The sequence below is a fragment of the Macrobrachium nipponense genome, chromosome 48 (genome assembly GCF_015104395.2).
Source record: "Macrobrachium nipponense isolate FS-2020 chromosome 48, ASM1510439v2, whole genome shotgun sequence".
In the NCBI taxonomy this organism is placed as follows: domain Eukaryota; kingdom Metazoa; phylum Arthropoda; class Malacostraca; order Decapoda; family Palaemonidae; genus Macrobrachium; species Macrobrachium nipponense.
The window spans coordinates 8,200,552-8,227,171 of NC_087223.1; the positions used below are offsets into that span (position 1 = coordinate 8,200,552).

The 26,620-nt window shown below is 35.2% G+C and overlaps 1 protein-coding gene across 1 annotated transcript in view; it reads left to right on the forward strand.

Annotated features, from left to right (window-relative positions):
• The first annotated feature begins 2,873 nt into the window (after positions 1 to 2,873).
• LOC135205028 (uncharacterized) overlaps positions 2,874 to 26,620 on the forward strand; it is a 141,003-nt gene continuing 117,256 nt past the window's right edge. Inside the window, exon 1 of the mRNA XM_064235287.1 lies at positions 2,874 to 3,941. Within this exon, the coding sequence (XP_064091357.1) occupies positions 3,848 to 3,941 (94 nt within the window). The 5' untranslated portion in view covers positions 2,874 to 3,847. The remainder of the gene's footprint in view (positions 3,942 to 26,620) is intronic.

Sequence of the window (26,620 nt, forward strand, 5' to 3'; positions counted from 1 at the left end):
AGAAGAGAGAGAAAGATCTCATTCAGTTATAATTGATGAAGAATTCGATTTTTGATAGAAGAAATATCCTATCAATTTACTGTTACCGTATTAGTAAGGATAGAAATACCATAAATGAATAAAGCAGAAAAATAAATAAGCAGAGAGAGAGAGAGAGAGAGAGAGAGAGAGAGAGAGAGAGAGAGAGTGGTACATATCTCTATAATTACTCTCGGTGGCAATTAAATACATTTTTACCCGGTGTAATATATTCATCTTTTGAGCCGGACTGTTTTGCTAATATTTTTCCCCGACCGCTTTTGTTAATAGCCTAATTTGCGATTTTATTAACCGCCCCCCTGGATAAATAAACATCAAAATGTTTGAAAGAGAAGAGGAATAAACGTATTTTTATTCGTTCAAAGCCGCTAATATACTTAACAATCATTCGGTGACAAAAAGAAGGGCTTTTTCCCTCATGTTTATAGTCCTGTCGACGACTTGACGTCAACCAAAAGGCTTCCTCTTCTTCTTCTTGTCTTTTTCGGAGCCCGTTTAGGTCAGCGTTCTTTGGCTAATTGGTCGTCAAATGTCGAGGTTGAAATGGAGCTTGTGCTGGATCATATTCAGCTTCTCTCTGTCTCTCTCTGTCTCTCTGTCTCTCTCTCTCTCTTATTCTTTCTATCTATACAGCTCATCTCTCTCTCTCTCTCTCTCGCTCTCTCTCTTTTGAACTTCGGACCAACTGTAGAAATGTTTCATGTCTTGTGCAATGTCGAGATTGAGTCATATGCATTCTCTCTCTCTCTCTCTCTCTCTCTCTCTCTCTCTCTCTCTCCTCTATACAGCCCATCTCTCTCTTTGTTTCTCTCTTTCTCCAAAAAAACATGAAACCTTTTCTCAAATCTCAGACCAACTGAAGAAATAGTTTCTTTTTTTTTGGGAATGAAAAATTTTTTTTCGTCCTCTGATCACATTTACATAGAAATGACCAATTCCTGAACATCACGATTCCCAAAGATTTGGAATAATGACGTATGCATGAAACTTGCCTCTCCAAGGTCTTGTGGGAATGGTAATGGGTGCCAGCAGATGGGAATCATACTAACAATAATGAATTTTTTGGTTAGATGGACAAGTCATATTTTTAGGGCCCAACCTCACATAAAAAAATTTCGAAATCAAGGAATGAATAAGCTACAAAGTAGACAAATAAACAAAAAGATACTTAAAGAAAGAGAGGAACATTCTTTAGCATACACAATACACCTAAAATAGCATTTCAAACAATTAATGTAACTATCCTTTACCTTCTGGTTTATTTAGAGAAAAACATTTAAAAACAGTAAGTAATATGTACCAATAAATAAATTTGCTTTAATATTTCTATACAGCTAAACTTTATTTATTTATTTATTAATTTTTTGCTGATTAAATGGATACCACTGAATCTCTAGTTCATTTTGGTTTAACCCTCTTTTTTTTAATGGGATGAAATTAGAAATTAGCTGGTTTAAAGAGACAGATAACCTTGAGAAGGTCCAGCAACCACATTTTTCGGACACAAACGATTCCCAAGAATAGCTGACGTTCCTAGATTCCTAAATCAGTGAGATTTTCAATCCCTTTAAAACAGAGTTAAATCATCATATTCTACGGGCTGCTCTAAGGCCAGCTGAATCTAAAACAACAACAAACGTAAATAAAAATATTCAAGGGGTTTAATGCGATTTAATCTGTAAACGAAAAACAAATAAATGAGGTTAGTAACTGTATAGAGATATGAAGGCAAACTGATTTAATGGTGTCTATTATTTTTTTTCAACGTTTTGATCTAAATAAATCCGAGGGTAAATGCTGGTTGATCTGATATCCGAGGGTAAATGCTGGTTGTTCTGATAGTTTTGAGTCTGTGCTTATAAGTTTTTAGTGAACGAATTTCGCGGTTCAGGTTCATCCGATAAACTTCATAAGGAAATGGTTCATTAAAGTTTCCCCTTTGTATAATTATTTATTCTTGACGCAGTAATCATTATACATCCCTGAATAAAAACTCTCTTTATTATTTATCAAGTATAATTGACCTACTTCACGGCCCAATATTTTCCCCTGAAAAGTCTTAATGACAGTACTCGTTCTCAGCGCCATTTATGATTTAGAGAATGTTAAGGAGAAATTTTACAAGGGTGATTAAATATACTTTTCTGCATCCTAAATATACAGATTCAGTGATTATATATAGCTGATATTATTCTAGAGATTAGCCTCCTATAATAGGTGTAGCCCTGCTATACTTTATATCAAAGATTAACTCTAATTTGGGACCGCCAACAGGTAGGACAGGTGTGCGTTTTGGAATTAAAAGGACTGCTATTGGAGAAAGTACATCCGATAATGAACAGGTATACATCCTGGCACCGAATTCTAGGGTAGCTTCGTCTGCGGCTTATTAGATATTTCTGATAATAATGAATATTAATGATAATGGAAGAAAAAAAAAACAGCAACTGTGATGAACATTTTAGAAAGAGTACCAGAAATGGTACTGATATTCATGAAAGTTTTGCAAAAACTTAAAGATTAATTCATCTCTCTAGCAGCTGATGGCAACGATCACAGCGATGCCACATCAAAACTATAACCTAGCCAGCCCCTTAAACGATCTGTGCATTTTTGTAACGCTAAGTAATAGATGAATTAACCAAGGAGCAATACTATAATTATTAATAATATTAACACAATTTTACTGTGAAGAAATATCTTAAGAATTCAATGAAGCCATGTCACGTTGCCAGACGTGGACGGGGTACAGGCGTACGATAATTTTTCCCATGCAGAGTCATCCCGGGTCGCCGGAATGCTGGTGGCTTGGGTAAGTTTAGGGGGCTCACTCAGTAGCCACCTGACCGGTGTGAGAGCAGGATCACGTGGGGTTCGTCGTCCGCCTTCTCGACACGTGAACTTCGACATATATTGTCCTGGTGGTTAAAATAGTTATTCATGCGAAGATTTGGATTAATATGGATTGACTTATCAGGGAAGTTTGTGTTAGAATGATTAAAAAGTTGAAAATGTTTCAATAAATGTGGACATGTCTAACACTTAAGATAAAGTTAGCAATACAGAAATGACCAGAAATCTAACGTTAGAATCGACAAATAAACTTTGTTATTGTTAAAACCTGGACATTTTAGCAATGGAATCCCGCAGAAACTTATTAAATAAAGTGACTTCCACGATAAGATTTTGTTAAAGAATTGCCCAGCGGCTTATGTTAACGGGTGTTAAATATCGCCATGTTAATAATGAAACATTTTTAAAAGACGTTAGGATTCACGTGGCTGTGAAAAGAGAAGGTTTGTTTTGTAAAAACAGTGAAATGAACTTACTGAAATTACCGTAAACATTTCAGACTTGTATAAGCATCAAGAGGCAGTTAAAAAACATCGAAAAAACATCTATTACAGTTTTCTAATGTTAAAGGATGTTCGAAAATAAGGAGATGCTAATGTTGGCGATGTTTGATGGAAATTTCGAATACTTGTTTTCAATTTACAGCAATTAATGAGCTCTTGGAACATCAAAACATCAGCGGGTGATGTATGGTAACATCCCTCAGATGTGATGATGTGAAAATGAATATATTTCGATGAGGAAGTTTTAAAAACTCGAAAAAATCTAAAAAAAAAAAAGATTGAAAAAAAACTCCGCTTCAAAACCGAATATTACAAACATCCCACTTACGTAAAAGTCAGGAAATGATGTTAGCAACGTTGGGTAACATCGTCTAGAGAAAAAAAAAAAGATATAGGAAGTTTTTTGTGTATATTCAATTATTTCATCTTTGTCAAGCTAAGATAAAGAAAACATGACAGACAAGAAGGTTTTGTTTCTTCTCATCCTCTTTCGCCTCTTGGAAGTCAGCGTTGGAGCCAAAGAGGAAATAAATGGATTGGAGAACAGTAAGTAGACTATTTTATTACTTGTTTATGAATTTATTTATCATTTATTTATTAATTAATTCATCAGCTAATTTTTAATTTGTTCTTATTTTTCGACTTATTTGAATTTTTACTTTTTCAATTTTTTTTTCTTGGTAAGTAAATTATTCATTCAAAGGTTTATTCGTCAATTTATCAATCATCTATTTATTTATTTATCATAAAATTTTTCATCAGCTATTTTTTTAATTTTTCTAATTTTTCGATTAATTTGAATTTTTACTTTCTTAATTTTTGTCTTGGCAAGTAAATTATTTATTCAAAGATTTAATTTTCAATTTATCTATCATTTTATTTATCTATTTGTCATAATTTTTTTTTCATCTGCTATTTTTTTTTTTTTTTTTTTAATTTTTCGATTCATTTGAAATTTTATTTTCTTAATTTTTTTCTTGGCAAGTACATTATTTATTCAAAGATTTATTTTTCAATTTATCTATCATTTATTTATCTATTTATCATTGTTTTATTTATCAGCTATTTTTTGCATTTTTAATTTTTCGATTTATTTGCATTTTTACTTTCTGAATTTCTTTCTTAGCAAGTAAATTTTTTATTTAAAGATTTATGTATTTACTTTTTATTTATTTATGCGCTCCAGTCATCAATTTATTTGTCAACTAAATTTTGTATTTTTTATACTTTGATTAATTTGAATTTTTACTCTCATTTTTTTTCTTAAGAAATAAATTCTTTATCCAAAGTTTTTTGTATCTCTTTTTTATTTATTCATGATTCTTTAATCATAAATTTATTTGTCAGCTAAATTTTGCATTTCTAGTTGTCGATTCATTTGAATTTTTACTTTCTGAGTGTTTTTCTTAATAAATAAATTATTTTATCATTTATCATTAATTGACTTACCAGCTAAATTTTGCATTTTTTATATGTCGATTCATTTGAATTTTAAGTTCCTCAATTTTTTTCTTACCAAATAAATTCTCTATTCAAAGATTTATATATTTATTTATTTACTCAAATAATTATTTTACTTGTCAGATAATTTTTGAATTTTTTAATTTTGCCATTCATTTAAATATTTATCTCAATCAATAAATCACTTATTCAAAGATTTATTTATTTATTTATTTATTTATTTATTTATTTCTTTTATTTACTCAAATCGTCAATTTACTTGTCAGCTAATTTTTGCACTTCAAATTTATCATTTTCTATTATAAACGTTTAGAGTATTGTATTTACAAGCATATGTAATAATATGAGTGATACGTTTACCCATTTTTGGTGCATTTGGTAAAATATAGTTTGAACTATACAACCTTTATATTTGATAACTTTATTCAATGCAGAAAAGATAAAAATAAAATTATAAAGAAAATTAGATTATTTCTATCAATATAAATGGTTTAATGAACGTAAAGAATAACATTTTGGTTATACTATTATGCTATAGTAATATGAATATAGAAATAAAAGCATTTAATCCATTAAAATAACCTAAAATTACAAGAAAATTTAACTTGTATTAAGACTACATGATGCAAATCAAAGGGTATTTCGGACCATTAAATTTTTACTTTCTTCAGGTAATTCAGTTTTTACAGGTCTGTACTTTTCTTAGAGAACTGACCAAGGGATCAGATGGACAAAGTAATCTTATCATTAAATCTTCATTTGTCTTTATTCGTGATGTTTTAAGTGTGAAAGATTCCCTAAACTTCTTGAATTCTTTATCCTTTGTTTCTTGTGCCTCCTCAGATAATATGGCAATTGGTAGATTGAAGTTGCATATCACTGAAGCACCATGAATTAACAACCGATGCAAGCTTTAGGGCATGTAGTACCAGTTATATTTTTGTACATAACATTTGGCAGTATCCAAGCATAACCTTTCAAATTTATCTGCATCTATAGCAAGACCAGATGACATTGTTGGTAAAATAGAATAAAGTTTATAAACAAAGGATTGATCAAGGCCAGTGATTTCGAATGCAATTTCTGCGTTCTTGAAAAACCTACGAGCAGTATTCCCATCATAGATGTAGCATTCTTATAGTCTCATTTTTAGTTTCTTTTGAGAATTTCATTTATGGATGAGTAACGAGAAGTGAATTTCCAGCACCAGAAAAACACCTCTCTAACTCTTCAGTGGAACCAGCTGGGATCGATCTCAGATTCACAGGGTTGGCTTTTAAGTGCTTTGCTATTGACCCACCGATGATCTCTATCGCAAATTAGTAATGTAGTATAAGCATTAAAGATTTCCTTATACAATGGCTCCATAACTTTCCTAATTTACAGGTTCTAGATATTTTCCTACCCTAAACCAAGCTAATCCTTTGAAAAACCTTAAAATCCAAAACTGCTAGCAGCCCAACCCCTTCAACTTTTTAGGCTGGATGATTTCCACAAATCCCTTGAAAACACCCTGTAGTATTAAGATGCTGAAGAACCTACTCGTTGGCAGCTCTTGTCATCTTATGTCGTTTGGTTACTCAGACTCCCCGGTTGAATGGCGCCATGATAGGGGAGGTAGCGCTTCGGTTATTATTGCCCACAAAATCTCGAAGTGCAAATTGGTGCAAAGAAAACAAATATTTTCCCTTTCTACACAAGTTCTAGTATAATAAAATCCATAAGAGACACGAAGCAAATGCAAGCGAACAAATTGCCGCATACCTGTTTTTGTTAAATCAAAAATATTTGAAGTACTTTTGTATATATCTGTATAACATGGATTAATTGCATGTTATGCGCAATGTTTGAAATGCTTAGTCACAGAAATAACAAGTAGTAAACTGTTGAAACTCTCTTATAAACTAATGAAACACAGACCTAATATCACAGATGGTACATGCACACTATTCTTGATGTTAAGAACTAATCACTAGCCATACTGGGAGAAAATGTACTTAGCCAATTGCGTCTAAAAACCATAGCGCCAGTCTAACCCACACTCCTTAATTAATGATATAATATACGGTTCCCTTTCTAAAAACTATTCTAATTTACGTTTTTAATATAATTTTGATAAAACTAAACAATCAATTTTTTGGTTTTTGTCCACCTCCTGGCCCACTGTGGGACAGTAAGAGGCACGATCCAAAGATCCCTGAAGAGGAACCTGGAAAAGCTATAGATGCCGAAGTAGCTCCAGGACTCATGCAGAAGAGTGTGCTCCTGGAAACAGCGCACATCGCGAGAGAAGTGATGGACTTCTAAGGAGGCAGGGTGCAACCCGGAACCTCACACTATAAATACCACTCAGTCGAATTGGAGGACTGTGATAGATGATAATAATGCGAGGTTATATAAACCCCCTTCTCATGTACGTGTCAGGATATACATATATAAAAAAAAAACAATTGAAATTCTCAAGGCTAGATATAATCTATATCCCCCAGGCTATGTGGACAAGTTTATGGGATTAGATCACGATCTTCCTAATATATTCATCACCCTGTTTGAATGAAGATTACGAGGACTTAGATTGTTTTAAGAGTGAAAAACAGGCTCATTATATAATTAAAACTACTTCGTAAGTCAAGATCATTGATAAGGAAAATCTTAGCTATAATCAGTGTTCAAAATTAAATGGTTACTTTTACAGCTCTATCAATAGAAAAAACTTACAGATTTGTATTATAAGCTTATTAATGGAATATTTCAAGATTACAAAGCAGGTTCATGATTTTCACACATAACTTGATGTAAGTCAGGATGATTTTATAGCTATATTATAGAAAATGTTTTGGTTTTATATTTTGAAATAAGAAAATAGTATCACTTTAGTACAATGTTCATGGGCTATTTTGAACTTCATGGGAACACTGAACTAAACAATGTTGTTATTTATTTCATAGCATTAATAATGTATTTTTGGGATCACGAAATTTATAATTGGATTAAGTTTTAACTGGGACTGTTGTTAATGTTAATAGATATGATAATGATGATCACTATTATTAATATTTTAGTAACAGACAAAAATAATAATCAACATATGACAGACATACGCATCATTAAGTATGAATAAATGTCATGGAATCTGAATATTTAAGTATTCTGACTCTAAACTTAATTTTTTTATAATTAAAAAAAGCGATTTAATATCTTTATCCAATTTTAGCTTCTGCTTCAAAATGAAAATAACAAATAACAAAAAATATATATACAAATGTCTACAAATCCCACACTGATTAATTTATCATAAATGTATTTTCACTTAACTTGAAAAGGCTCATAAATCAATATTTATTTGACTGTAGAACTTCTCTAGAGTTAGAATTTATTCTCTAAAAAACCCATGTGAGAGTCTTTTCTTAAAAAAACATTCAAGAAAAGCGTAAAAAAATACACTCCATTTCGACCCTTTTGAAAAAAGGAAAAACGAGATAAAGATGAGTTATTATGGCAGGAATCTGTTCTTGAATTTATGACAGAAGTATGAAAGATGTCGAGTGAATATTCATGGAGTGAAAACCTGAGATATAAATCTTACAAAGATGCCAATATATTCATCATGTTACCGATAATAATCAATGAAGCAAAAGTATACTATACTTCAAAACCATTTTTTAAAATCTGAATTGATAAAAATCCGTTAAAGATTATTTCCAGTTTTAAGAATCATTACTTCGGTTTTAGGATTTTCTGACCTGAGAATCATTATGAATTCTTTAAAATTTTCTAAAGGGTTTAGAATCCCTAACTCACTTTTGCTAAGTTCTTGAATGACAATGTTTGTCCTTTGTAAAATTTGAAATAAAAGCACTCTGGTTATGATAATGTAAATGTAGGAAATGATTTTATGCTTTCCACGAACTGAAATCCCGTTTTGATCACCCTGACATAAATATTGAAAATGGAATATGCTTTAAAATGACCAAAAACACGACAAGCTTTCTTCCTTATATTAGCAATTCTTTGAATTATGGAGCGTAAATTCTCTTAACAAAACTTCACCCCTTCAAGTAGGTACCTTCTCCGTGACATCCATACACAGGCAGCAATAACTAAAGGACGTTATTGACCAATTTCCGTTCAACTTCGGCCGTAAATAACGGACGTGGTTGCGACTAGTGGCATCTATGCTGGGAATAGTTGTCAACGACCTCCTGAACTTGTTTCGTTTTTTCTTTTTTTTCCAATTTGTGTTTGCCATAGAAAGTTTGGATAGTGAATGGTTAGATAAATTCCTTGAGGTGAGGGAATCTGGAAACCAATCAGAGAGAGAGAGAGAGAGAGAGAGAGAATCATGAAAAACGCAAAAACAAAGGGAGAATGAATCTTTCCTTACCTATTTTCTGGCATTATTGCAACGGCATGAATTATACAGTGACTCTAAACATTAATAAAGCGACAGCTTGAGCAGACCTATATAATCCACTAGATTTCTTAACTACACCATCTTCGAGACCCTGGGAAAGAGGGTAATTACCTTCCACATCTTGGCACCTGAAACTTAACCGGCAAATGCACGCAATCAAGGAGGCCAGGGAGTCATAGCGGAGAGACAGAGAGAGAGAGAGAGAGAGAGAGAGAGAGAGAGAGAGAGAGAGAGATTCAATATCTGGGCGGGAAGCATGTCACAGCGCTTACATTATAATTTCAGATCCTGAATCTTCCGCTGCATATGATAATCTCCGGTTGCGCTGGCTAGTCTCTCTCTCTCTCTTTACCATGTTATGCACAAATCACACACAGGATTTATACTCCCATTGAAGCCCTAGGCATCACTTCGTACCCAGATATAACCCCCAATTTTTTCCCCCCCTCTGTGTCTGGCTTCGAAAATTCCCTTCCCCGGACGCTTTTCCGTCACGAGTGAGTTCGGCCGAACGCTGCCCAGGAAGTTATATTTCATATTGAAACTACGGGAGATCTTGCGAAGTTTTAAGGTTTCATGAAGGAATATTTCTTCTTCTGTCTTTTTTTTTTTTTACCCTTTGAGAAGTCGTGTGTGAGCTTTTGAGAACTTTTCAAAGCTCACGGCTGTAAAGTTTGTCTAGGCAATTCTGCTTTTTTTTTTTTTTTTTTTTTTTTGCAGAAGAATGAATTTCAAGTTTTTTTTTTTTTTCAAAGAAGAAGTTGGTGTTTTTGGACGTTCTGATTATATCTAGAACCTGTCTGTTAGTCTCCTAAAAAGAATGCTATTGTGTCGGCTTTGTCTGTCCATCCGCACTTTTTTTCAGCGCTCACTTTTTCTCTCCGCCCTCAGATCTGATAAACTACAGATCCTAGACGGCTGCAAATTGGTATGTTGATCAACTATCCTCCAATTATCAAACGTGCCAAATTGCAACCCTCTTTCCTCAGTAGCTTTGATTTCACTTAAGGTTGAAATTATCCGTAATCGTACGTTTGGCTACGTTATAGGTCAGGCCATAAAGCATTATACCGAGACCACCCAACAGTTATACTAGATCTATTTTCGGCGGCTTTAAATATACGATGTACAGAAAACTTGATTGTGCCGAAGAAACCTCAGGGCATTTTTTTAATTTGTTTTATATTAATTCGAGAAGTTAGGTTTGCGTAGAACACATATATTTATTTTATAAAAAATGTCACTTGTCTTTGAGAAGTGAGATTTGCACAAAAAATATTTTATTAACTAAAAAATATCATTTATGAATTTGAGAAATTAGGTTTGCATAGAACATATTCATTTAATTAAGAAAATATCACCTATTAATTTGAGAAGTTTGGGCTGCATAAAAAAAATTAGTTAATTAAAAAAAAATATAATCTCAGTTGTCAGGACCTGAACCTCAAATTTATTTTCATATTTTGTTTTCCTCTTCGTTTCTCTAAAGTCTTTTCTCGCTCAGTTTATTCAAATTTATTCTGTTTGGAATAAACTTTTGGCTTATTTTTCACTGTTTTTTTTGAGGGGATTAAACTATTACTGATTTCTTAAAGTTTAATATTCAACTATGGTTTTTTTTCTTTAACTTAGAATAAACAATTATGAATATTTGTACTTGCGTTTTGTTGCTGAATAAATCAAGGTCTATCTACATTTTTTTCTCTTTCTTATATTGACAATAAACTGCTTTTAATTTGACTTTTAACTTTCCAATTCAGACTTTTCATATTTATAAGGTATTGAAATGGTATATTCTATTCTATTCAATATTCTCTTATAATTTGTTTGCATTTGTTGTGGAATAAACTATTCATAAGAATTTTGTTTTAATTTTTCTTTACATTTTTGTGTGTGGAATGATTTTCTTTTTCATTCAGTAAATCATCATTGTGTTTAGTTGTTCTAACTTCTGGTTCGGAATGAATTTTATCTGTCATAGCTATTATTTTCGTTTATAACCTTTCAAGGAATTAATCTTTATCCTATTCAATAATTTATAGTTGTTATATATCTCCTCCTTTTTCCTTCTTCTAGAATAAAATGTTTAATTCCCACCAGAACCTAAGAATAAAAAAAGGAAAATTGAAAGATTTATCAATTCTTGCACAATAAACTCAAAGACGTAAAATTCGTAGTCGGAACTGTGACCTCGTGATTTCTCTCATAAAGATTCGTGAATTCTGGCCGTCATTGGAACGGCAGGATGTTTTAGGATTCTCGCGTCCTACGCTGAAGGATTCTTGTTTTTATTTATCTTTTTAACTCGAGTGGGTAGCTGTACATTTATCGATAAATTCAGGAGTCCAACTCTTTCTCTCTTTCTCTCTCTCTCTCTCCATTCTCTCCTATCTCAATTGTTCCTCCTCCTCTCTTCTCCATCTTAACTTTCGATCCACGGAGAATAAAAAATAAATTAGTTAACAAACACTTAAAAAAATATGTATAAAAAAATCTCTATTCTCTATATTTTCTTCCTAAAAACAATTTAACAACTTAATCTATAAAAATCACCCCAAAGCAAATGCTCCGTTTTCTTAAGAGACTAAAAAAAATAAAAAAATACATAGAAAAACAAAAACAAATAATTTCCAGGAGGTTTTTGGCAACTCTTGAACGCACAAATGCCACAAGTCGCTACTACGGCCGTTATTTACCGTCAAAGTTGAATGGATATTGATCAATAACGTCTCTGTGTTATTGCTTGTGTGTGCGTTTGCGTGTCTAAGATTATCACATTCAGTGTATGTATGTATGTGTGTGTATGTATGCATAGATGAGCTTTATTCTGTTATATTTATGTCTTATGATTCCTTAGCCACAGAAAAAAAGAGTTTCCTCAATTCTCACTTGGGTTTTGTCGTCATAATCATTAATTTTGTACCTGGTAACTATTCGACTGCTGCTGGTTGTTCTAAGGTGAAGAAGGACGTAGGGCTAGCAACCCCATCCCAGAGAATTGCGGAGATCTGAAGTTCCCACGTCTAAGTGGTTCTTGGGAGTTAGTTCTTACAGCAATCAATTCTGTTGTTTTGGGCTTAAATGAGAGAGAGAGAGAGAGAGAGAGAGAGAGAGAGAGAACTAATTATCTTTCAACGCAGCTTGTAATTAGAATTGCTAGAACTGTGATTGTTAGTGTGTTTGTGTGTGTGTGTGAAGGAAAGAGAGAGAGAGAGAGAGAGAGAGAGAGAGAGAGAGCAGCCTTCTTACTAAATAATATTGCCATGATTACAAACTTAGATATGAATTATCTTTAGATACTTATTAGTCTAAATCGCTAGATGAACCAACTCCTTATCCTTTTCAGCTCCTTTATAAAGATATTTCTAAAGAGACGTCACGATGACACTTCGAAAGATATTCCCTGAAGGCATTTCTGATACAGACTCACTGTAATTACAGAGACAACTCCTGAACTGACTGAAATATTAATGGATTTACCCAAAGGATTCGCAGGAAATAATAGCGACATTAAACCATATAAGAGAGCCAGTCTTGATTCGGAAATATTAACTCATATGATCTTAATTTAGATGAAGAAAAAAAAACACGATTATATCAATCCATGAATAACATGAAATTCCTAATCGAAATGAGGACCAGGAATTGTCACGCGAACCTAAAATTAGACGCGACAGAGATCTGCCCCGCCGATAGGGGCTAGCCGCTAGAACCGCCAGCTCCGGCGATATATAACCGACCGAGCGCGTCTAAGTCAGCTATTTATCGCCTCAATTACAACCACGTAATGGCAGGACGCGACTCCCATTACAGCCGTGGACTGGGGTACGTTTAACTTCGGCCACTGGAATGAGAGAAAGCCTTCGAGGAAGAAAGCTGTCCTCGTAAAAGCGGGTTTAGTTTAATGCACAGCGCCGCGCTGGGAGGAGGAAGGTTATCTATTACAGCGGGTTTTCAAAAACGCCCCAGGGTCACTTTCAGTGGGCCAGCGGCTGTAAAGTGTCCCTCTAAAACCGAGTAAAGTCAAAAACGTGTTTGGTGCCGGGAGGTATTGGCGAGTATCGGAGAAGACTGTTTATAGAAGGTCTTTCGCTTTACCAAATCATTCTCTGCTCTTTTTCATTCTGAGTTACTTTAGGTTCATTTATAATTTCTTTTATATTTAGGAGAATATGTAGCTATGCAAAGAAACTGGTCTTAATTGTTTTAAATTTTTTCAGATTGCTTTCTTCATTGATCGTTTCCCCTATATCGTATTTGTATTGCTACTGATTCAACCCGTGTACGTAGTCAATCTATAAACAAAAATAATACAAGAAAAGACATTTATTTATTTGTCTATTTGTTCATTTATTTATTTATTTATTTATTCCTTTTTTATTAGACCACCCCCTGACTTGATTAAACTATGCCATTCAAAACCCAAGTAGTACCTCGACCTTGGCTGAAGCGAACCGCGGGGAGTAAAGGCCGTAGAGTTTTTGCACCAAATGGGGAAGACTCTTGTTGGGGGAATGTGTGATTTATTAATTGAATAATCCTTCCTACAGCAGGGAATGCCATTTAGAATTTTTTTGAGGGGAGGGCTGGCTGGCTGGCAGCACAGGAGGAGATGTGGGTGTCTTTCTTCATTTATGAATGTTATGTTATTATTATTTATCATTTATTGTCATTAGACGTGCGGACGGAACTAACTCATTCTGACGTACGAGTCGAACGCTTGTTGATCTGAGGAATAACCTTTTGCAGAACTAAAAATTTCAATGCGAAAGGAGAGAATTAAAGAGTTATGACAAGTGAATTCAAACGAGTAATTTCCATAAAAATATATTACTTGTGTGTGGGTATCACCCTCATAGTGAGTGGGACCAGGTTCGACTCTTGGCTGTTGTGTGAACTGGTGTAAAGGCTCTGTCACCTATAACTCCACTGTGACACTGCTGTTCTCAGAAATGGATGTGATCTGGGAAAAAAAACCCACAACTACCACTACCACAGTCACACTCATATATAAGAACTTATATATCATACACACACCTTTTGAAAAAGGGTTTTTAAAGAAACCGATATAGTGTTGCAGTTGTCACTGAGCTGTATTCATGACCGGTGGTTTCTTTAGCTCTCGTAGACCAAGGTAAGCCAGGTCATTAAGTCTGGCATTAAGATTTCTCTCTTGAATCGGTTTCACTTCAGAGTTGATAAGCATGGAATGTTTGTGAGATATATATATAAGTCTTCTGTTATATTCAGATAGTTTTCCATTCTTCATCAGAGAGAAATGGTTCTAAAAGTACGGTAAAGTAGTGTTTATAATCTAGGAGGCCAACTTTTCATTGTTTATCAGATAAAACTTGTTCTGAAAGTACACCAGAGTAGCGTTTATAATCTAGGAGGCCAACTTTTCATTGTTTATCAGAGAGAAATGGTTCTAAAAGTACACCAAAGTAGTAATTATTATGTGATGGGATGTCAACTACAACATAGCTTATTCTCAAGGATTATTGTGAAAGTTACATGCATTCCTTCAAACAGGACTTGTCAAGGATCTTGTCAAAGCAGCCTGGCATACATAACCCTTGAAATCAATTTAGTTTGTATTTTCTAAATTAACATAGCATCTATCTACAATAACTTTGATGGATATACACTAACAAAAATAATCTGTAATATATCCCGAATAGTTATTTGCATAGCATTAATGAAAGACTCTTAGCGATATAAATAACTCGAATATATTATGGACAACTCAGATATCTCACGTCTCGTAGCGAATACTTGGAAGTGATCGTTCCTAAATTATTCAAAATCAGATTCCCTTCTCCCTCCTACCCATTTGCATCAATTAATAATTCTATCGCACAATAATTACGCACTGGAAACTCACGACTACGCGTTGGAGGGGTCAAAAATAAATCGCCCGTTGGCAACTCGGTTTTCCCGCCAAAAACACAGAAAAATTCTCTGTCAACTGTCAAAACCACGGATTAGTTCCAGTACCGCATAATTCGGGAGGAGGGAGGAAACGCAGTTCGTGAAGATTATATTCAATTCAGAATAATTTATCGGTTCAGATATTAAGGATTTCTCGCTCAGAGTGGCTGTACTAGGATGCTGTAGCTGCTGGGACCAGCAGCTACAGACCCAGCTGAGCCCAGCTTACGTAGTGCGCATATATAGGTCTAATGAAAACAAGAAATGCCACGCTTTATAACATTTTTGTAGCGACGACAGACGTAGCACAGTAATCCAGCATTAAGGAGTGTGAGGTAGGGAGAGGAAGAAGAAGAAGAAGAAGAGTCTGTGAAAAAGAATAAGAGAACTTGAAGAATGAAAAGCTTTTTTAATAAGGATTCAAGACTTCGAGAAGAAGAAGAAGAAGAAGAAGAAGAAGATAAGGATGAAAAAGATGCTCCACAGATATGCTAACCCTACTCTCGATCGCGTTGACACTTGCAGGTTCGAGATGCACCACAAAACACACACACACGCACAAACGAACACGTACGCACGCATATGCGTCTGTGAACGCACAAAGACGTTCATAACGCAAATGCTGCAAGCGATCAGCTTTAGCATAAATGGCCGACATTTCAGGTGACATTTACAAAAAGGCGAAATGCCAGGTAATGTCTGACAAGCTAGACTTTCATTTGTTTCGGAGCGAAAGATTCTTCATTTTTTTTTTGTGCTAACTTTGGCTTAAAAGAGATTCGTTCAGAATGGCAAGTGAGAGAGAGAGAGAGAGAGAGAGAGAGAGAGAGAGAGAGAGGATGGCAAAGGCTAATTTAAGAAATGATAGATAAGTGGACAGACTCCTGAATGTGTATTACCTCTGCGAAATGGAGAGAGAGAGAGAGAGAGAGAGAGAGAGAGAGAGAGAGAGAGAGAGGTAATTAGATAAATTTTCCTCTAAGACCATCATTACGCACGCGATCTGCTATTTACGGCCTGCAAAGTTGAGAGACGGAGAGACGGAGGAGAGAGAGAGAGAGAGAGAGAGAGAGAGAGAGGTAGTTACTCACCCTCTCACACGATCTTCCGTCAATTATCTGTAATATTTGATCAAAGATAATTGCAGGTCAATGTAGGAGAATTGTAAGTAATTTCTGGTAATTGTGGGTTTGCCCAAATACCTTGTGGGCATTCTGTGGGTATTTTGGGGTAACATTCCTCCTCACTGGTTGAGATGTCATTATCGAGGGGTATTTTGCATCAACCATACATTGGGGTATGGGGTAGTGTACGTTCGAGTTTGTCTGTCTGTCCGTCACTTTTTTTTTTCTTTTTAAATAAATCATAAAATATTTTACATTCCTCAGGTGTTTCGATTCGTTACAAAGTTCATTTTATCTTTGCTGACTTTAAAAAAAAAAATTAACGTTTTTGTTTATTACATAAATAACTTGACTTTTTTTTTTTGCTTACTTTTAGATTGTATACTTCATAGAAATGATCTTAGTTAATGTTTATAGATATTTTTATGTATAACTGACTTATTTTGTTACTTTATTGTGATAAAATTTATTGTTTTTTTTATAATTTTCCTTTTGAATCATCAGTTTAAAATTTAAAAAAAATACTTTGCTTTGATAATAATAATAATAATAATAATAATAATAATAATAATAATAATAATAATGCAGACGTGACGTTGATTGACAAAGCCAATACCATGGGACACCAGAGTTGAAGAGAAAGAGAGGGAAAAAATGGATAAGTAATCAAGATCTGAAAATAGAAATAAGAAGGATATGGGATATGCCAGTGGAAATCATACCCATAATCATAGGAAGCACTAGGCACGATCCCAAGATCCCTGAAAAGGAATCTAGAAAAACTAGAGGCTGAAGTAGCTCCAGGACTCATGCAGAAGAGTGTGATCCTAGAAACGGCGCACATAGTAAGAAAAGTGATGGACTTCCTAAGGAGGCAGGATGCAACCCGGAACCCCACACTAAATACCACCCAGTCGAATTGGAGGACTGTGATAGAGCAAAAAAAAAAAAAAAAAAAAAAAACAAAAAAAAAAAAAAAAAAACAATAATAGTTTTTTACCTCCATTTGTCATTTACATTTTCTTGTAAACGAGAGAGAGAGAGCAGAGAGAGAGAGAGAGAGCGAGAAGAGAGGAAGGGTTAAATAAGAACTCTTTCTTAAAAATGCTTTGATTATTTATTATTATTATTATTATCATTATTATTATTATTGTTATTATTATTATCATTATTATTATGCAACATGAAAAAAATCAATTAAATAACCTTATGTGGCTGTAATATTTTAGAGAAAATTGGTAACAAGTAACAAAGTTAAAAAATGGTTAAATCTTAATTTTTTTGTGTGATTTCGGCGCAAAATATATTATATAATTTCCGTTCTCTCCATTAATTAAATTTGTAATTACCTTTCCTTCGCTACTCCTAAGTTAATATGGTGTTCCTATCACACATTTTCCATTTTTTCTCTCTGGGTAATCTTCGCTTAAACTCTTGTTCCAATTAAAAAGAAAAATAGCGCTCATTTGAACAGGCAGCCCAGCTGATTGCTTCTGTTAATCGGGTTTTCTCTGCGCATGCGCGATAGAAGGAGAGAGGATAGTTGCTCATTTGAATAATTACCCAGATTTGTTACCAGATACTTTTTATGGATGAAGTTTGTAGACCCGTGTCCTTAATCTTAAACTAAGAATACACTGGGTAGACTGGTTGGAGTCAAGATAATTATGAATTAGTATTTAGGGACATCAAGCTGTTTTCATAATTAAGAATGCGAACTAAAATTAATTAAACTAGGGGTCATTGGCAACTCTCTTGCATGAACCCATAGGAAAACAGTTCCCAAGCAACAAACCAATAAGAGGCAAGATAATAATCAATTAGTATTTAAGAACACCAAGCTATTTTGGCCATGAAGAAAGAAAGTTAATGATACAAATGAGTCATTGGCAACTCTCTCACATGAACCAATAGGAAAGCAACGCCCAGATGAGTAACCAATGAGAAAATGACTATCAAAATGACTGATTGGAAACCCTGCATCTCATTGTGACCAATCGGAAGAAAAAGAAAGTCTGCGATTCAGAGAATGACGTCTCCGACCTTTAACTCACAATGGAGAGGTTGACTGACCTCATCCATAATTCATGACCTCATTCAGGAGAGCTGATGACCTACCCTTTTCCTATTTCTGTTCCCTTTTCTATTTTTTTTCCTATTTTTTTAAGATTTTTTTTTTGAGATGAAATGGAGCCTTCACTGATTTGTCGTATAGGAGATTCAGGAAGATTGATTCCTCTTGAAGATATTTCATACGTTTTATTGAGCGTGAAAAGTTGGACGCTATTTTCAAGATATATGGGAATCTATTCTTTCTTTTGGAATGAGGGCGCGAGGCCTACACCCTACGTTATCGTTGTTGTAACCAAGCACAGTTATCCAATTACCATGAACACATTTTACTGCCAAAATTAAGTGCACCGAGAGTCAGCCCATTATTCCAACATAAATATGAAGAATTTACGTAAAAATTCATCTTTTCATGAAACCCTCCATTAACTGAGATCCTAAAACACATGGGAACTTTAGTGAACGTACTGTATTTATGCAACTGCATTTCCATTTCACATGAATCAAACATGAAAACTCATCTGAATCGTAAATAGTTCGAGCAGAAAGCACTTCTCTGTTGCATTGAAATATTCATAAATATTCATGGGTCTATTTGCTTTTCCTCAGTCAAAGGACTGTCTCTTGTAAATTAAAATTTTTGAGAAACATATACATATTTTTTTAAATGTTTGAGTATCTAAATTTTGAATTTTTGTTCTTAAATATTTTCCATTAGCCAAGACTTTAGTCAGAATCTTTATCATTAAAAAAAAATTCGAAACAGTTTTTATGAAATCTTCCAAATCTTTTGTTTGGATTCTCGAAGCTCGTCTGATATGCAAATTGATCAGTAAATTCCCTAAGATATCAGTTTTCCAGGCCAATACATATTATGGCATTGTGTGTGTCCCCACCCCAGCATCCCAGATAATACGCAATCTGCAATGCACGCGAAGATTCATCGCATCTCATCTCTCGCTAATTAATGAATATGCATCTTTTCGGCCAAGGACCGTTTCATTTATCTCCCATCCGTCTTATTAAACCCACATCGACGGTCGCATTAATCACCTAAATATCATAACAGATCGACGCGGAATCCGTGACGGGACTTCTGTCGTCAGTACTCGCAGATAAGATGGTTTGCTAATTGCTTATCAGGCAAAGTCATTAGTTTGGCTAATGAGACCATTCAGTTCCCCTGATTACCCAATCGCGGCCAAATTTTAATGGCTTGATTGGTATCCGTTTCGTAGACGTGTTGATTAACATACTCGATTGATCATGATTGGGCGAGGGTTTGTGGTCAGGGATAATTGAATGCAAAGGAGTGTTTTTTTATCTTTTTCTTTAGGGCAAGGTTGATTTGGAAGGGTAGGTGTTCCTAAATATAGACATAAAACAAGGCGCGATCCGACCTCCAGCTCAAACGAGACGCGTGCTAAAATCTGCGGTCCAATAGCGCGTTGTTTCACCAACGAAAATTTAAATAAATACGCTATATTTTATTTGAAGTATTTTTTCTGTACTGTTTAACACAAACATTATTTATTTCTTAACATTTTCGTTCTAATAGACAAATCATAAATATCCTACCCTAAAATTCCAGTGTCTTCAACTCAATTTAAAACAACTTTTTCAGACCTTTTTAGGCTCTTCCATAGACCTTTCCTACCCTTCCCAACAAGAACCACAACAACAGAGTAGTTTGTAAGCTTACACTGCCATTACCAAACTTTTACCTGACACGGGGATCGATCCCAGGAACTTTTTTAAAGGGTAATATTCCTTGCTAGCCCCATGTCCTTTACCAGTCTGGTTGCGATGCACAACAGTCGACTGACCACAAGGTGCATCTCTCACTGCTTTGGTCAAGACACTTAATTCTTCAGGGAACAGACCTGATTCGTTTCCCCTTCGTGGGATTGAATCCTGGTCGCTTCATGTTGGTAACAGGATGTTTGTAGAGTATGTATAGTGAGATTTCAGAATAATAATAATAATAATAATAATAATAATAATAATAATAATAATAATAATAATGAGAAAGTAAATCCATAGTAATATGTCTGTTTGATTTTGTTATTTAAAATGAAATCAAACAGACATATTATTGTGGATTTACTTTCTCATTTTATTGGCTCATGGATTATGAGTTTTCTTTGAATAATAATAATAATAATAATAATAATAATAATAATAATAATAATAATAATAATAATAATAATAATAATAATACTTTTCTTTGAAGGATTTAACTGTAAAAAAAGTAATAAAGTTATTACCAAATACGACGCAAGCAAAAGTTTCTAATTGCCATATTGCAAGATGACAGACCGTGCATTCGAAAACCGACCTTGAGAGAAGGTTCCAACAAGGAGCGAAGTTGCTTGTCACGCCTTAGTAAATTTTTTTTTTGTCTGGAGCTGCCCAAACCCCTAGGCTGTTTGCAATGCCAAACGTCTCTCTCTCTCTCTCTCTCTTCTCTCTCTCTTCTTCTCTCACTTTAGGACCTCATAGTCACCATTGGAATGGATAGTTATCTTGTCATGTGCTTGATTTAGCTTGGAGTCTATAGAAAGAGTATTTCGTCCATGAATTAATCAGCGTAATACATTATCTCCACTTTTGTATTCTCTGTAATTAACTCATCATTTATGGATGAGTGATTTGACTTCCTTCTCTCTCTCTCTCTCTCTCTCTCGTCCGTGCTTTTAAGGCAGAGGTGTCACACACACACGCACACACATAAGGAATGCAAAGTGGGTTTGAGTACTTTTCTTACTGAGAATAAGAATTATTCTTATACAGGGTCCGGAGAGCTTCTAAAAACCATTACTTATTCTCTTTAATTCAAGAAAAGAGAAGGAGAAGACAGAGAGCAGAGGAGGAGAGAGAGAAGGAGGGAGGAGGAGGAAAATCTCTCTTTAATTTCTCTTGAACTTATCATTCTTGTTTTAGATCAATATTTTTTTTAACTTGAAATGAAAACAAACAATTTCTATTGCATGACGGGAGAGGAATATGTATTTCCTGTGAGTCTCGTCTGTCTGTCTGTCTGTCTGTCTGTCTGTAAGTCTCTCGATTGCACTCTCTTATACAAACCTGTCGTGCGCAGTGAATGCGCGCAGTAGACAGGTTTGTGAATGGGCTGCTGTTCAATTTGAGTCAGAGACTATAAGTTAAAAATTCACGCCTCCTTTTAGTCACGTGCATGCCAAACCTACCTCACTAATTAAAAAAAAACCAAAAAAAAAAAGGATTATCACCTTTGCAATCTCTCTCTCTCTCTCTCTCTGTACACCCCTGCTTTATCATCATTACCATCTCCTCCTACATACGCACACACACACACACACACACACTCTCCCTCCTCTCTTCCTCCGCTCCGTCATACCTTTATCTCCTTTATTTCTAATCACATTTCCTCCTCTTTTCAACTGGCACCTGTCAACTAGTCTAAAATGTCCCTGTGATGTGATTTACTTTAGTTACCCCGTTTAATGGGACGATGGCATTGCTGGGTTTATTCTATCAATAGAATTTGCTTTTGCTTCTGTTGTTTTGGTGTATTTTATTGTTGTTTTTGTTGTTGTTGTTGTTGGGAAGGTCTTAATAATGGTTTCTTTAGGAGTTTCTGAGGAGGAAAGATTTCTGTGGAATATTCTCATAATTGGTAATACTTTTTCTTTGAAGGGAGAGAGAGAGAGAGAGAGAGAGAGAGAGAGAGAGAGAGAGAGAGAGAGAGAATCAATCCTCTGTAGTGTATACATAATATGGGTGGAACAGACTAAGTCCTATGACTGAATCATTCATAGGTTACTCATTCATAAAATCTATGTGCAGGAGTCACTTTGAATAGAGTATGAATATTAATAGAATTCCAGGTAAGAGAGAGAGAGAGAGAGAGAGAGAGAGAGAGAGAGAGAGAGTTGGCTGCAGCTCCAGGAAAAAGTTCCAAAAAATCCGTCAGAGGATTTTGTTCTTTCGCAACTCATCTGGTTGTCGCCATTAAATACATTATATTTATCTTCTAAGAGATAACATAGTTATGCAAATTTCTTTTTCATCGTTTATTTTGTATTTCTGTTACCTGCTCCACACTTGTGTTTCGATGTGTGATTCAGCCGATAAATGCAATGGGGTTTAATTGATTTTTTTTTTGCATTTGAGCCAATCCATATTAGGGGAACTGGTTTGGGTAGGTTTCTCTCTCTCTCTCTCTCTCTCTCTCTCAATCTCCCTCTCGCTCTCTCTCTCTCTATATATATAATATATAAATATATTAGTATATATAAACTAATTATAAAATCAATAAAAATATATAATGAATTATAATAGTAAATAGTGTGTACCATACCCTTAGTGCTCTATAATACTAAAACCTATAGATATCCTTGTCTAGCCTGTACATACATTTATAGGAACACATTCATAAACACTTAAATACTGAAACAGAACGAACAACGAATAAAACCTGAGAGTCAGATGGACGCTTTAAAGATTAAGCAATGTTGCTGGAGCTTTTAGAAGCCTGCAACGGTTGAATAAGAATTCGAGGCAACAGGAGAACACGTTCCAATTTGCATTCTGCATTTCCTGCGCCTGGCTTAAAAACACAAGGGCCTAAAGAGAGAGAGAGAGAGAGAGAGAGAGAGAGAGAGAGAGAGAGAGAGAGAGAGAGAGAGCATTTCCAAAACTGAAATACCAGACCGGATGATGATTAAGTTATTGCATACGTAACCGCTTTTACGATTTCTGGATGAGGAACTGAAACGCTTAGAGATTCTTTTCGGCAGATGATTGAAACAATTTTTTTTTTAATATGCACAGGCTGTGGTTAATGCAGGCGAGCGCCCTGCACACGTCTCTGCTTGCTCGCAAGCACGTCTACAGGCATGCACTTTTTTTTTATATTTTTTAACAAAAGTGGACACATGTGGAATTCAAAGTATACTTGATTGCAAACGTTTTTCGAAATAGTCAACACCGATGCCAAAGGATTAAGATATGAAGTATATATATATATATATATATATATATATATATATATATATATATATATATATATATGATATATACACATATATATATATATATATATATATATATATATATATGTATATATACACACACACACATATATATATATATATATATATATATATATATATATATATATATATATATATATATATATTATTTGAGGGAAATAATTGTGGGATGAGGTTGCTCTCGCCCTCATGGGTTGTTATGACACCAACTGTTTGAGGGTACAATGATATGATGGACCCATCCACGAACTGGCCACTTGCCAACGGCCTTGAAATGGGAGGGTAAGTCGAGGTACGCGAACTGTGCCCGTTAATTATGGGGTTTTCAGTGCTGCGTCGGGAGACATAATGGTATAAGGTTACATAGTTTATGGCATTTTGTCTGTATGGCTGCTTCTGTCTGTTTTTCTCTCGCTCTATTTATACATACATACATACATATATATATATATATATATATATATATATATATATTATATACATATGTAAATATATATATATATATATATTATATATATATATATATATATATATATATATTATATATATATATATATAGTGTGTAATTTGATGGTAATTTGTCTGGTGATGGCCGCCGTTGGTAGGAGAGAGAGAGAGAGAGACATTTCAGACCTTACAGAGAGAGAGAGAGAGAGAGAGAGAGAGAAGGTGAAAGGAAGAGAGTGAGAGAGGAAATGAGACAAATGAAGGGAATGGTGAGAAATGCTAATATAAAAAAATGAATGTCAAGAAAAGTGAAGGCGGAGAGAGAGAGAGAGAGAGAGAGAGAGAGAGAGAGAGACCCTAAAATCAAAAGGAGTTAATTGCTAATGTTGGAGCACTGTTGAGTAGTGCCGAGTTGCAAAAGGAACTAATAACCACTTTGTATTGTGCATGAGAAGTTCCTGGTTTCTAAACCCGATTCACCACAAAGGGAGGGAGAGAGAGAGAGAGAGAGAGAGAGAGAGAGAGAGAGAGAGAGAGGTAATTTCTGCTTTCAACAACCAGCCAGCAAGACCGCTAAGTGACCAAGCGTCTGCTTCGCGAAGCGACTCTCCGAATGAAATGAGAGTTTTGAGAATTCGTATTCGTGGCCTATATGCAAATGTGTTTGAGCGTATACGCGTTCACGCGTTACAGAAAAGGAAGGATTTGAAAGACGTTTTCCTATACGTTCGACGAGATGAGAGACGTTTCAATGTTCAGATTGTAAACGTTTTTTTTTTCTTTCTCAACACTCGAAGCAACAGGGCAGGAACTGGAAAGCTTGCGCATGATGATCTCCTTCAGATCCCTGGCCAGTCTCCTCGCAAGCAAGCACCATCCTTTTGACCTTAGGAGTTGCATATGTTAGGGTAGAAGGGGGGGGGGGGGCTTCTATGACCAGAGAGCGGGGGGTGGGGGGACCCAGTATATGAAGGACTGCGACATTTACAATAAAGGTTGAGGAATAAATATGACGAGATAGTTTGTTTTCGGTTTTCATTTTTAGTAATTGGTAGAAATGCACAGATGCCCAGGAGGCTTAGAAGAAACACGTGCCCTCTTATGCACCTGTCTGCACGACAGGTGGACTAAATGGGACAATTTACCTTAGCAGGTTAAGAAAGCAATTTTAAGAAGGTCGACTTAGCCTTGGAAAGACTTCGACTGGTGCGCAGTTTACGGGCCCAAAATAGACGATAGTTCTCTCTCTCTCTCTCTCTCTCTCTCTCTCTCTCTCTCTCTCTCTCTCTCTCTTAAAAAGTCGGACGAATATCATGTCATCTGTTTCATGAAAGTTCAACGAATGTTTAACCTTCGCCCCGTCAATCTCTCTTTCTCACATAGACAGTGACTCTCTCTCTCTCTCTCTCTCTCTCTCTCTCTCTCTCTCTCTCTCTCTCTCCAACACACAAGGTCCTCTCTGTCCGCATGATCACACCTAACCATCGTAAACAGTTGAAGGAAAACGCACTCGAAAATTCTCGCGTGTTAAAAACCAGTTTTTCCTCAGGGATCTCGTCCTGGGGTAGTCACTGAGGAAGAGAGGAGGACCCCCAAAGGATCTCCAAGAGGACCCCAAGGATCTGCCATATGTGTCCCACCCCCACCACCCCCGAAGACCCTAGGATCTGTAGAGCTGAGCTTGTCCCGAATCCTAAACGAAATCATGTACCATCGCTTGACCTTTTGTGTTCAAATCAGGGTGGGGGGAATTGTGTTCAGTTGCCGTTGTTGATTTCGGTGTTTTTGTTGTAAATAATGTATCAGAGTGCTGAGATCATCGTTAATATATTGTCTTCGTCTTTGTAATGTTCATGGTCATATTGTGATAAAATGATTATCATAATACCAGTTCCCATTTAAGTGCATCTGCATTTAGATCCATTTTGACAGGGATGGGGTAAAGACATTAATCCCCTTAGAAGGAAGCTTCTCTTATTACCTGTGGACACTCCTGTCGACAGAGACAACAATGACTCAATCTTCATAACCAACAAAGAATATTTTCACCTTTTTCCTCTACAGTGACTCAGCATACGAATTCTGACCTATCAGGTGGTAAAAGTAAGAAGCTGACTCATTTCTGGCACTTTCTTTCGCACGTACGATTTCGTCCCCTAGCCACGTCAAGTATAGTTATAAGGTTCGGCATTCGTATTGACATGTGTGCGAGAACTAGACCAAGGTCCAAAGCTGACTCAATTCTGGTACTTTCTCACGCACGTACGATCTTCTTCACTGGGTACGTCTATTATCTTTAGAGGTTCCGAGTTAAGGCAAAGGATCATGTGTGTGACATGATATTTCTATCCCGTTGCTTCTGGTAAAACCATAGCAGTGGTTGATTCGTCTTTTTCAAGAGACGATATCTTTCTTGAATAGAAATATTCATAAGCAACAATTTCGTCAATACAGTAGTCGCAAGGAGTTACAAGGATTAAGACGTCTCAAAGACTTGTTAGTCTATCCGAGGAGACATCGAGTACTCACTTATCTCCAGGAGCAGGTTTTACTGTTCTTTCACAGTGTCCTTCTAATGATTTTGTCTAGCTTTCTTTTAAACTCTCCCACACTGTTGCTGTTTACAACTTCTGGTGGCAGTTTATTCCACGTGTCACATATCTTGTATGTAAAGAAGTTCCCACAATGGGATGTGTCGTCTCTTCAGTTTCCATCCATTATGTCTTGTCTGCTTTTCGTTTA